This window comes from Saprolegnia diclina (assembly GCF_000281045.1).
Source record: "Saprolegnia diclina VS20 unplaced genomic scaffold supercont1.16, whole genome shotgun sequence".
NCBI lineage: Eukaryota > Oomycota > Saprolegniomycetes > Saprolegniales > Saprolegniaceae > Saprolegnia > Saprolegnia diclina.
Window position 1 is genome coordinate 381,380 of NW_008246083.1, and position 11,544 is coordinate 392,923.

The 11,544-nt window shown below is 60.6% G+C and overlaps 4 protein-coding genes across 4 annotated transcripts in view; 1 reads left to right on the forward strand and 3 right to left on the reverse strand.

Moving 5' to 3' along the window:
• Positions 1-647, reverse strand: part of SDRG_06002 (hypothetical protein) — a gene marked incomplete at both ends in the record, with an annotated part of 984 nt that extends 337 nt beyond the window's left edge. Inside the window, one exon of the mRNA XM_008611753.1 lies at positions 7-647. Within this exon, the coding sequence (XP_008609975.1) occupies positions 7-647 (641 nt within the window). The remainder of the gene's footprint in view (positions 1-6) is intronic.
• Positions 648-2,034: 1,387 nt separating this feature from the next.
• Positions 2,035-2,641, forward strand: SDRG_06003 (histone H2A; the record flags this gene model as incomplete). Its single annotated transcript, XM_008611754.1, has 1 exon — positions 2,035-2,641. One exon carries the CDS (start codon positions 2,035-2,037, stop codon positions 2,464-2,466), a length of 432 nt encoding a protein of 143 aa, XP_008609976.1. The 3' UTR covers positions 2,467-2,641.
• On the reverse strand, positions 2,631-4,005 carry SDRG_06004 (hypothetical protein). Its single transcript, XM_008611755.1, has 6 exons — positions 3,911-4,005; positions 3,766-3,864; positions 3,595-3,711; positions 3,468-3,550; positions 3,060-3,424; positions 2,631-3,011 (listed from the first exon to the last, which is right to left on the reverse strand). The coding sequence occupies exons 1-6, from the start codon at positions 3,969-3,971 to the stop codon at positions 2,663-2,665; spliced, it is 1,074 nt and encodes a 357-aa protein (XP_008609977.1). The 5' UTR covers positions 3,972-4,005; the 3' UTR covers positions 2,631-2,662.
• A 579-nt stretch (positions 4,006-4,584) lies between these two features.
• On the reverse strand, positions 4,585-11,241 carry SDRG_06005 (hypothetical protein). Its single transcript, XM_008611756.1, has 18 exons — positions 10,878-11,241; positions 10,602-10,833; positions 10,472-10,556; positions 10,055-10,426; positions 9,895-10,013; positions 9,744-9,846; positions 7,971-9,695; positions 7,745-7,928; positions 7,275-7,698; positions 5,998-7,230; positions 5,703-5,954; positions 5,584-5,658; positions 5,450-5,533; positions 5,330-5,406; positions 5,170-5,284; positions 4,962-5,126; positions 4,809-4,916; positions 4,585-4,764 (listed from the first exon to the last, which is right to left on the reverse strand). The coding sequence occupies exons 1-18, from the start codon at positions 11,234-11,236 to the stop codon at positions 4,660-4,662; spliced, it is 5,817 nt and encodes a 1,938-aa protein (XP_008609978.1). The 5' UTR covers positions 11,237-11,241; the 3' UTR covers positions 4,585-4,659.
• Between the last annotated feature and the right edge of the window lie 303 nt (positions 11,242-11,544).

An 11,544-nucleotide genomic window follows, 5' to 3' on the forward strand; every position in this document is an offset into this window, starting at 1 on the left:
CTCGACGGTTCTTCGGTCGGCGCGGCAGTCGGGCCTTCGGTCGGCGTGTCTGGCGAGTCGAGGTAGCACGCCACATAGGGCTTGCCCCATGCGACGCAGCTGTCCTTGTCGACGTCGTTGAAGCAGTAGCCACCTTCGGCGCTCTGCATGTTGCAGCCGACACACTTGTTGTTGTTGCACTGGCCGTCAATGCACGCGCAGTCTTCATTGGCAGCAACGAGCACCGCGAGTGCGAGCGCGAGGAAGAGCTTCATGGCAAATTGGAGAATGAGAGTCCGGCTAGCATGCGCCGGTCTGTATGTAGCGCGAGTGCGCTGCCTCCGCAGACCCACGTGGCGGCCAAATCGAACCGGCGGCAAAACAGATGGCGTGACCGCCCGACCTCGCTCAATGCACGCATAGGCATTCGATGCGGGCCGGCGACGCATGCCAGCGCGTGTGCCAACGCCGCCATCCACCCAGCAGCTTGCTTGCGTCGCTGCCTCGGCACCCGCCGGCGCCGACATTCCCGCACACCAGCGGCTCGCTGCCTCTGCCGAGTGACAGTCGGCCGTCACTCGCAGCAGCACTAATGACTGTACTGTTGGAGCACTGGGGTTTACGTATTTTATAGCTTGAAATTTGTATGTGGCTTTGATCCGAGACATCTATTTCATCCTGTCAAGTGCATGCCGGGAACCCACGTGGCGGCACCACGGACAAGGACGTCACGTGCATGAGGGGGGCAGTGATGATGGTGGCGGCAAAATGCGAGGATGACAGCACTTGGGCTTGGGCAAAGCTGCGAATGTCCCTTGACACTGCTGGTGGGCTCCAGCGCTGTAGCAGACATGCATTGCACACGAAATGTGGTGTTGAAGTACCAAGAGCAGCAGAACGGAAGCTGCGGTTGTGTTCCGCAGCACCAGCCTCAATGCGCTGCTGTCGTTATCACGGGTGGTCGGTGCCTGCCCAACAGTGCGCGTCAGCAAAACGACCACAAGGTTGGGTATTGCATTCGACTTTGTACATTTTGCCATGCGTCGAGGTTGCAGCTGCGCTTGACTACATTAACTTTAGCTATAGAACGTTGGACTTCACATAGCGTTTGAATCTCGTTCCATGGGGGCGCTCGATTGTCGGTCGCTGGAAGTGAAAGTTGGTCTGCGACGAAGACACATTGCAGCGCCAACTACGGTCCCTGTTCGAGCGTGAGGCGAAGTTAACCAGGACGGTATCTTGGCAACCATCAAAGACCAACCGTCAGACAGGGGACTGGAGCTCACTGGGGGGACTAAGGCTCACAGGGGGACTAAGGCTCACCGGGGGACTAAGGCTCACAGGGGGACTAAGGCTCACAGGGGGACTAAGGCTCACAGGGGGACTAAGGCTCACCACCAACGAGGGTGCTTCAAAGCCAAATGAAAACGGTCAGCCAATGTACGAACTGCTGCCACGGGGCGACAAGGTCGTGTGAATATTTTGAGCTTCGTCGGTCGCAAGACTGTACGCTCCATGTATGCCGACTGGGCTCGGAAGCAGGCCCAGTCCAGTGCGGCCCATCCCTGTATGCAGCTACACGCAAAACCTTGTCAGCGCTCTAATGTTAGGCTTGTAGCTCTTTGCCTGCTCCGAGCAAATGGAGCTATCGGCACGCTGACGGCGAAATGCTTCCATTTGCCAGGGTTTGGAGTGCAGTACTACTAAGCGGCAGCTCCTCGGAGACCGCAGTACGTACACTGTTGCTCAAGCCGGCTTATGCTAGCGGTGTTGACCCTTCCTTGTCCATTCCAGCATTTTGATTCAACCTCGCATTTCTCGGCTCCCCTCGCTCCTAGTGCTACTAGGATTTTCCCGCGCTCTCCTCTCCCGCGAATTCAAATCCGTTTCGAATGGGTTTCAATGGTTGGGCCCACTATGGCGCCATCTCATTGGCTAGCATACATAAACATGATTTGATTGGCAGTTCTACACCATATCGGATGGTGATTGGCGGAATGTTTCTGCAGATTGGCCCAGCGACCAACTCATTTCTGAATTCACATTCCTCAAGACATGTCTGGCAAGGGTAAAGCTACGGGTGGCCGCGGTGCCAAGGGCAAGGCCTCGTCGCGCTCGTCGAAGGCCGGCCTCCAGTTCCCGGTCGGTCGTGTCGCTCGTTTCCTCAAGAAGGGCCGCTTCGCCCAGCGCATCGGCGGTGGTGCCCCGGTCTACCTCGCCGCTGTCCTCGAGTACCTCTGCGCCGAAATCCTCGAGCTTGCCGGCAACGCCGCCCGCGACAACAAGAAGTCGCGTATCATCCCGCGCCACATCCAGCTCGCGGTCCGCAACGATGAGGAGCTCAACAAGCTCCTCGGCGACGTGACGATCGCGTCGGGCGGTGTGCTCCCCAACATCCACAACATCCTCCTCCCCAAGAAGACGGCGCCGACGACGACGCCCGTCAAGGAGAAGAAGACCAAGTCCTCGGCGTCGCAGGACTATTAAATGTCCCTTGCATCCTGCCGATCGTGATGAACATCGCGGTCGCGCATTCCACAACAACCTGGCTTTTCTAAAAGCCACCCATACCTTGAGAAAGGTTATCATCCTCGTGGTAGCTATGTATATCCTTCGTAGAGCTAGCACGACGCAAGAATCGAACGACGGGCTGCAACAGAAGACAACTGGACATTTATTAGGCTCACAATGGCGGAAGCGTTGCAACAAGTTGTCGCACGTGAGGGCTGTGGTGGGCAATGACGCCAAAGTGGCCAAACAGCTCAAGTTCAAGCACGCGCTTTTGACGGCGCAGTGCTTCAATCGCCTCGCCCTGGGACTCGAGACTGTCATAGTCGTCGGCGGCGATCGCGGCCTCGAGGGCCTCTTCCTTCTCCGTGATCGCAGCGTCCAGGGGCGCGATGGCTTCGGCAATCTTGGCGCACTGCGCATGACGCTCGAGAACGATGCTAGAGATATCGAGAGTCGTCTCGGGCTGCACGAGTTGCTTGACGACAGGCAAGTACGCAATCGCCTCGGCCACTGCGTTGGTCCTAGTATCAACGTCAGCTAGTCAGCTTCCTGTGGCAGATTCGTCGTACCGGGCCTCAAGGGCTGCAGTATATTCGCGCTCGAGCTCGGAATGCTCGTCTCGCACACGCTGTAGGTCGTCCTCGGACGCACTGGCCACGCGGGCGGCGTGCACATGGAGCTGCTGGCTTGCCGTGACCACCGCCTTGTTCCAGCGAGTGTACTTCTCCACGAGCACGTCGCCAAGGACGTCTTTCTGAGCATGTTCGGACGCGTCCAGCGACTGCAATCCCTGCGTGATCTCGAGAACGCTGTCGGTTGGCTGCACATGCGTGGCTTGCGGCGACTCGAAGGACAAGTCGACGACCGAGGCCGTCTGCACCGGCGGCGAGACGAATGCCCCGTTCTTCATTCGCGCGCGCGCCTTGATGGCTTCCTACGGTGCACGCTTGAGCCTTAGTACGACCAAGGCCGCGTACAATGGTCTTTCGCATCTCGTCTTGCACCTTGGCGACAAACTCTGGTGACCACGCCGTCTGCAACAAGGCTGTGCCACGCGGACCTAGACGCCCGCATGCCCCTCTGCACTCTGCGGCAAGCGCGTACCCTGCAGTGCAAAGCATCGGTGGTTGGCGTGATGGTTCGTGCTGCAACGCCCGCACACGTGGCGGTTGCAGTCGAGACACCAGATATCGACGTCGTTCGCGCAGCACGTGCACGCATCTGTGCAAGCGTGAGTCAACCGTTCTGGCAGCGTCGTCAGTAGTATCTGCGTACGCTTCGTGGTTGTGGGCGACCCGTCGTGGCGCTGGTGGCATGCAAGGCCGTTGGGCAGGCTCCAGCAGCGCGTGTTGGGAATGGGCTCGAGGTGTTGCACTACCATAGAGCATAGTACGCGCCATGAGCGGCGACGGCGACGTACTCGTCGGCAGCTTCTCGCCAAACTGCATGACCGCTCGCTTCATCGGCGCCATCCACGCCATGCTTGCTCGAGTGCACGGCCCAGCCAGGCTCTTGGCAACTGGCCTTTTTTCATTGGCTGTAATTCAGCCAATCCAAAGGCGACTCGAGCTTTGACAGCATCATGCCTCGACAGAGCCATCGCTCGTTGCTGGGGCGAGCGGTGGGCAGCGCCGGGCCACTCAACAGACAGAGCTGTTGGCTGAAGAAGCATCGGCGCCATCCACGCCATGCTTGCTCGAGTGCACGGCCCAGGCTCTTGGCAACTGGCCTTTTTTCATTGGCTGTAATTCAGCCAATCCAAAGGCGACTCGAGCTTTGACAGCATCATGCCACGACAGAGCCATCGCTCGTTGCTGGGGCGAGCGGTGGGCAGCGCCGGGCCACTCAACAGACAGAGCTGTTCGCTGCAAACGACCGGGCGCTGTCGACTGCTGCACCCGCCGTCCCTTGCCATGGGCTATTGATGGACGCATTGACCAACCCAAGACGACCGGAACTACGATGACTGCAGGGCGTCGATATACTAAGAGCAGCAGCGCGCCTAGGCTACCGAGAAGAACGTTGTCTTCGCGCCTGGTGGCAGTCGACACGGTGCGGACCAACGAAGCCTCAGTAGCTCAGCACGTTGGACTGTTGTAGGATGCACATCTCTGGCTTGTTGCTTTCGATCTTACGAGAAGGCCCATGTTGTTCTACTAGCAAGGACGTCTAGTCGAGCAAGGTGGGGACTTGACAGCGCTGGATTGAGCCGTCTGAGTGGCTCGTGTAGAAGAAGTCGTCGGTCGCAAACGCGTCCGTGACGCCCGTGATGGTCTACGTGCAACTAAGACTCTCATTTTCAACCCAACGGGTCGCACCGGCGCCACAAAGGCCGAGGTCGTGTCGCCCAGGAACGTGGCGACCACCGGCTTGGCCTTGCCCGTGAGCCACGATGCGAGCTCCCGAAAGAGCGGCAGCGCCCAAATCTACTTGCCATTCGCATAGCATCGATGCTGCCATTTGCCATGTACCTTGATGTCGCCCGTGGCCGAGCCAGAGAGCACCGAGTGGCCGCGCGGGTGCAGGACAAGCGTTGTAATCGCGCTGTCGTGGGCGGCCGAGACCGTATGCAGCATGCGCTGCCGACGCACGTCAAAGACGCTGAGCCCGCCGCTTTCGCCGCCCGAGATGAGCAGCTACACCCGTGAGTGCCAACTCAACACAGCGAATCGAAGGTACCTGGTGGCGCGAAGAGAACACGACAGCAGTCGCGCCCAGCGGGTGGCACAAGGGCGCGGAAATCAGCGCTTTTTGCGGCGGCAGGAGCGTGTCCCACAAGCAGAGACTCTTTTTTCTACAGCCCCAACCATGAAGAGCCATATCAAGGTGACATTGCTACTTGGTCGACGCTCCCACGGACGCGAGGCAGCTCGAGGCGTTGAGAAACGTAAAGTCGCGCGTCCCTCGGTTGTGGCACTAGGCAGCGTTGCATGCCTCCTCTGCATGCACAGGGTTGTACCTGGAGGTGCGCGTAGCACCCCGTCGCGCCCGAGCTCGAAAAGTTCCAGAGGTAGACAAACCCGACGTTGTCGCACGCGCCAAGCTAGATTCGAAAGCATATTCTTGCTGGCGTTGGGAGTATGGGAGGCGTACGGTGTGGCCGCTGTTCTCAAACCGAATGCGGTGGACGTCACGGCGCGGCGCAGCCAGCTGCGTCAGCGGATTGAGCTACAGACAACTAGTCCATGGAACCACCGACAGCCTTGTCGTACCGTCGGGACGTGGTGCTCAAAGCTGCCGAGCGGCGCTGTCGGGTTGTCAAAGCGCCAGAGATCCACGACGCCTTTGGTCGTGCCCGCGCAAAACACCGAGAGCGACGGGTGCGCCGTGAGCGCAATCGGGCGGTAGCTCGTCGACCGGCTGTCGGGCGTCGGCGACAGCGGATTGGCGGGCGTCGTCTTGGGCGACACCTCCATCTCGTTTGCAAACGCTGGCGGCGGCGAGAACCGCGTGTTGACTTGAAGCTACACGAGGTCGTGAGGGAGAGCTCCGGACGCGTCAGAGTACCTGGCAGAGGCTCGAGAGGTCGCTGGGTGGCGCGTCGCGACGCGGCTTCTTGGCTGTCGAGCGGTAAATGAACCGGCCGTTGCAGTGCACGACCGTGCTGCGCTGCTCGGGGTTGAAGCACATGCTTTTGACCGACTCGCCGGGCACTTGGCTCTTGTAGATGACCTCAATCGAGCTCGGCGATGGCAGCTCCATGCCGCTCGTCGTCGTCATGTTGTCCTGGGCTGCGTTGTTGTGGCCAATTGACGGTGCCAGCTGCAGCATCAAATGGCGCCACGGGCAGTGCCCCTCCGCAGCGTCGCTGCAAGGAGCGATCACGCGGGGAGAGCTTGCCGCCCACATCGTCCACTGTCGACTCAAGACGTCGTCAGGGTCGCCCAGAATCCGCGCTGCGTGCACGGCCATGCAGTGGTACGCGGCCGCCAGAAAGAGGCGGCTGCACGCGCACGCGTCCGAGTGGAGGGTCGCGGCCTTGGGCGGTGGCCACTTTGGCTGAAGGCTCACGAGCTGCTGCAGCACGGCATGGAGCGTCGGAAGGTCGTGGCGCAAGGACGCAGGCGCCTTCTTCGGCTGCCACACGTGGCACGTGTAGCACTTGTCGCTGGGCATCTCGTGGAGCTCCTTTTGCGGAAAGAGGACGTGGACCAGCCGACCGACACAGCACCGCTCGAGGCTTATTGTCGCGACACGGAGCGCGAGGCAGAGCGCGCTGTAGATACACGTCGACGCAAGCCGGATCGTGCTCGAGTCGGGCTCGATACCAAGCGCAAACACAATGTGCAAGTACTGCGTCCAGACGATCGCACCCCGAAGCGCAGCCCACGGCGCGCCACCCGCGAGCACTGTGTTTAAAAACGCTTGCAGCGGTGCAGTCACGCTGCGGGCCGTGCCAGTCACATGCGTGGCCAACACGTGAATGAGCGGGAGGTCTTGTCGAAGGTGGTCGTCAATGTCGAGTAGGCGCACACTCGCAAACGCGTCGAGCTCCTCCTGCAGGTTGATGAGCAGCGGACCGAGCTCGCTAGCGTCCTTGGTCTCGAACGAGGCGGTGGTTGCAACGACGAGGCGCTCCGAGACCGCGGCGAGCTGGCTCGTGACGTTGGCAACCTTTGTGTGCTGCAGCATGACGGACGCCATCTCTGGAATTGCAAGGCTCCCAAAGCTCTCTGAGAGGTCGCTGCAACAGCGGTACGCGGACCGCGTGAGGCCTTGCGCCAAGAGGCGCGACGCTGCCTACGACGCAGGTAGGAGTCGGTACAAGGCAAGTGCGCTTGTACCTTGACGTGCAGGGCAACAACAAGCTGCGTGTCGGCGTCGCTGTAGACGCGCCGTGTAAAATCGTAGCGCACGAGGGCACAGGCAGCGTACAACGACTGGTTCATGTCGCGCCAGTACATGGTCGACGTCGTGTCAAAGCCGCAGCGCATCGCGGTGGTCGGCGGCGTCAACAACGTCATGTACGGAAACTCGCCGGTGAGTAGCAGCTGCGCCAGCGCCTCCAAGTACACGTCCCCGCACGCTTTGGCGCGCGAGAGCACCATGTTGTTGAGCACTTGGGTCGTGATCGGACCGCGCGCGTCGGCTTCAGCAAGCTTGCAAATCAGAAGTGAGAGCACGAGCGTCGGGTCGGCCGCTTCGGCCATCGCGGCGGCTTCGTAAATCTTGCTGCCAAGAAGGAAGAAGGTGGCCGCCAGCATGTACCTACATACCCGTATGGCATCGCGAGACACTGTATATACAAGTGTACCGGCCCTTGGATTTGAGCACAAATGCATTCTTGATGGCCGCCGTGCGCCACCGGTCGTCGTCAAAGTCGTTGGTGAGGAGGTCGGCGATCTTGTTTTCTTTGGCGAGCCGGAAGAGGCCAGCAAGGAGCCGCGTTTTGCCCAGCAGCACGTAGTAGAGCGCGACGTCGAACGGATCTTTGGAGGCTACGAGGATCAGAAGAAGTCGAATGACGACGAAGAACGTACCTGCATACGCCGACTGCGCGACCTGCTCGGTCTTCTCGCGCAATTTGGCTAAGTCGTCGAGCCAAAAGGGCAAGCGGAGATCGCGCATCTCGGTCCACGTCCACTTGGTCGGCGAAAGCCACGGCAACGCGGTCAAGAAGTCCATTTTCGAGAGCCGCGCCCAGAGCAGCGCCTCGGCGCTCAAGCCAGCGTACGCCTCTTCGCGCCAGCGCAAGGCCAGCGCAAACTTCATGCCAGGAACATCCTCGACGTCATCAACGACGTGCAGCATGGCCGTGAGCGACGTGAGCGTCTTGGGATCGGGAATGCCGAGCAATGCCACGCGCGCGGGCGTGAAGAACGCCTCGTAGTCGACCGTGCTCTCGCGAGCTGGCGTCGTTTTCAGCGGCACGCGCGGGGCAAACAAGAGCGCGGCGCAGTCCTTTGGCGCCGACGACCGACTCGCCCCGCTCGGTGTCCAGAGATCTTCCCTGCCCGAGGCCGGGTCGAGCATGATGCGAGCCCACGTGAGGCGCGGCGGCACATACACGGGCGTCGCGTGCATGTTGACGTAGCACGTCTCTTCGTACGCTTCGATTGATACCTTGAGCGCCTCCAAGAAGCGCCGCAGTGCTTTGAAGGCGCCGCGCCGAAGCAGCTGAAACAGCAGTAGCGGCGGCCATACACTTGGCGATGCACGCTCTTGGGGCAAGACGACGGCCCGTGTCAGTAGCGCACCTCGGCTCATGTACAGTGCGCTATCGTGGAGAAGTAGGGTTGTCGCCGGCGGCAGCGCCATGTCCATCGTCCAGAGCACGGTCGGACCGTTGTAGAGCGTCAGCTGGACGCCGCGCGCGAGGCAGAGCACGAATGCGTCCTGAAGCCACGCGATCGCGCTCGTCCGTGCGTCGACTGTCCACTTTGACGTCGCGACCGCATCGTACGGTGTGTGCACGCAGACGGTGCGGCTGTCGCCCGCGCGCACTCTCGCTGGGTCGCTCTCGTCGTCGAGAAGGAGCGCAAACGTGCCGTCGACGCGCTGTGCAAGACGCTGGAAGACGCATTTGCTCAAGGCAAAGCGGTGCAAGACGGCGCCCGTGGCGACCGACCACGTAGCAAGCGTGCACGGCGCCGAGACCGTGAGGAGAAAGGCACCGGCGCCCAAGGCATATTGCTCCATGAACACCACCGCCGTGCAGTCTGTCGCCCACACGGAGGCGTCTGTGAGCAGCAGCGGCGACCGAGAAAACATCCAAACATACACGCTGCCGTCGTCACCGAGGCCGAGGAGCGTCGTGGGCAGCACGACGAGACGACGCAGGGTAGACGCTGTCGTTGCAAGCGTGAGGATATTGGCCTTAGTATGATTGTCGTAGCCGCAGAGGGCGAGGATCTCGCTGTTGGCCGTCGCACACAGAATGAGGTCGGCGTCGAGGAGAGCGACGGCCGTGACGACCGAGTTTGTCGATCGAAACCGCGTGTGCGTCAGTTCAAGATGCTGGTGGGCGAGCTTTGCAAGGGTCGCATCGTCGCTCAGTACAAAGAGCGTCTCGTTGGCGTCGACGAGCCCGAGAGTCGACGTCGACGACGCCACAACCGCGGCAATCGGGGCATGGGACGCCATGCTGGGGTAGACATCCGTCACGGAAACGAGGTCGAGTGCTCCGGCAACGCGTAGCTGGATGCGCTGTAGCTCGCCGATCGGCATCGACTGCAACAGAATATCGACAACCGGAGCGCTCGCATCTAATGCAGAGTCTGCTCGCTCCATCTCTGCGATAGACCAAGCAGTACCATGCGCGGTAGGAAGCCACGAGACGTCGTACAGCGTTGCGGACCGAAAGAGCGTGCGCAGCCCCGAGAACGTTCCGAGCAAAGTGCTCCGTGGCGTCGCATTCTACTTCGGTATGGGTTCTACGATTCGAGTCAAGAACAGACAGTGTACCAGGAGCGAGACGGCGTCGAGGCGCCAAACACACACGTCGCCATTGTCGAGGACGCCGTAGAGGACGTACGTGGCAGCGTGCTTGTGCAAGGCAACGTTGCCAGGAATGAACTTTTCACCTACGCACCATAAGTACAACCATCGCAAGCTCGAAATGGACCTTGGTGCGTGTCGGCCGTGGCGCCGGATCGGAAGAAGAAGCCCGTCGCTTGACCGACGCCGCGTTGGTCCATGCTGGCGTCGTACACCAGGTGCTTGGACTCGGTCTTGGGCGCGAGCTCCCAAAAGCAGAGCCCGTCGGCGAGCGTGGTCCGTACAAGCGGGCGCGGCTTGGATCGCGCCACGAGCCCGCACGCGATGAGGTTGACCGACGAATACTGCGAGAGGATCGCCGTCGTATCGATCGCCAGCGTCTGAAGAAATGCGAATGGGCTTGCGTTCAAGTCTTCTCGCCACAGTGTCAGCTGGCCGCGCATGTCGAGTGTGAGCAACGACGCGTTGTCCCCTCCTTGGGCCCTCGCGTCGAGCCATTCTAACCGGCATTGTCAGACGGGGAAGTATGAATGGCTGTCGCTACCCATGGAGCGGACGGCGCGAGCATGGCCCAAGAAGACGCACGGTGGCGCAGCGGTCTCGGACGGCCAAGCGTCCATGCACCAGACCTAAGAACGTATATAGCCAAGCGAGAGACGGCTGCGCAAACACACCTTGAGAAGGCGAGAGTGCGCTGTGGCGCCCGTCGCGATGTAGCGACCGTCTGCGGCGGCAGCAAGCAAGTGTACAGGAGCACCCGCGCGCAGGTCAAACGATCGGTGGGCGTAAACCGTGACGGCGTCATGAACGACCTTCCACGATGTCATGCGCGTCCCCGCCGCGACGAGCGTGAGATCGTCATTCGTCTCGCACCACTGCAGAGGCGCTTGCATATCGGCCTCGCACCTAGGCATGGTATGCCATACATGTTGCATAGCTGGGCTACGTACCGCCACGTTGCCTCGCACTGCCATTGCGCATCGTCGTCGTTCAGCGGCGACGATCCGTGGGCAATACCAAAGAGCATCGCTCGCCCATCAACGCACGCCACAGCTACGCGAAGCGAGCTTGCATGCAGCGCAATGCTCTGCGCCGTGGCTGGGAGTGGCAGGACTTGATGCGGCTCAAACGGATTGGCTGTCGATGGCTCTGCATCGGACCCTCGGAGCAGTGCACCTCGGGACACCACCAGCACCATCGAGGCCTCCGACGTGTGGAACATCCACCTGTAGTTGAAGTGGTCGCATGTCGCGACGAGCGCCCGGCTGGCCGCCGCAGCGCCGACGCAGGTCACCCGCTCTTCGAGCATGAGGCGAAAAACCGAATCCAAAATATATCCGGATAACGAGCCCCAGTGTATCCGGAATACAGCCAAGGCGTCGTCCCAAGTGTCCCGAAATAGTGTAGAAACACTATAAATGGTTGCCACATCTTGACAGCGCATGCAGACAGCGCAGCATGTACGCTCGTATCCAGCTTGCACATGCCTTTCATACATTATGGAAGACTGCAAGAAGGTATCACTCGGACTAGGGACGACGCTGACGACCTGTGACCGGTGGACGGTTAAATGCACTTAAAATAGTGTACGACACGAAATAAAATGAATCGAATTTG

Coding starts and splice junctions, on each gene's coding strand:
- SDRG_06005 (XM_008611756.1), bottom strand. CDS start 11,236: ATGCTCGAAGAGCGGGTGACCTGCGTCGGCGCTGCGGCGGCCAGCCGG. Junction 9,847..9,894: donor TCGACGCCGTCTCGCTCCTG/GTACACTGTCTG, acceptor ATACCGAAGTAG/AATGCGACGCCACGGAGCAC. Junction 4,765..4,808: donor CCTCGGCCTTTGTGGCGCCG/GTGCGACCCGTT, acceptor AGTTGCACGTAG/ACCATCACGGGCGTCACGGA.
- SDRG_06004 (XM_008611755.1), bottom strand. CDS start 3,971: ATGGCGTGGATGGCGCCGATGAAGCGAGCGGTCATGCAGTTTGGCGAG. Junction 3,865..3,910: donor TGGCGAGAAGCTGCCGACGA/GTACGTCGCCGT, acceptor GCTCTATGGTAG/TGCAACACCTCGAGCCCATT. Junction 3,551..3,594: donor CCGATGCTTTGCACTGCAGG/GTACGCGCTTGC, acceptor GCGGGCGTCTAG/GTCCGCGTGGCACAGCCTTG.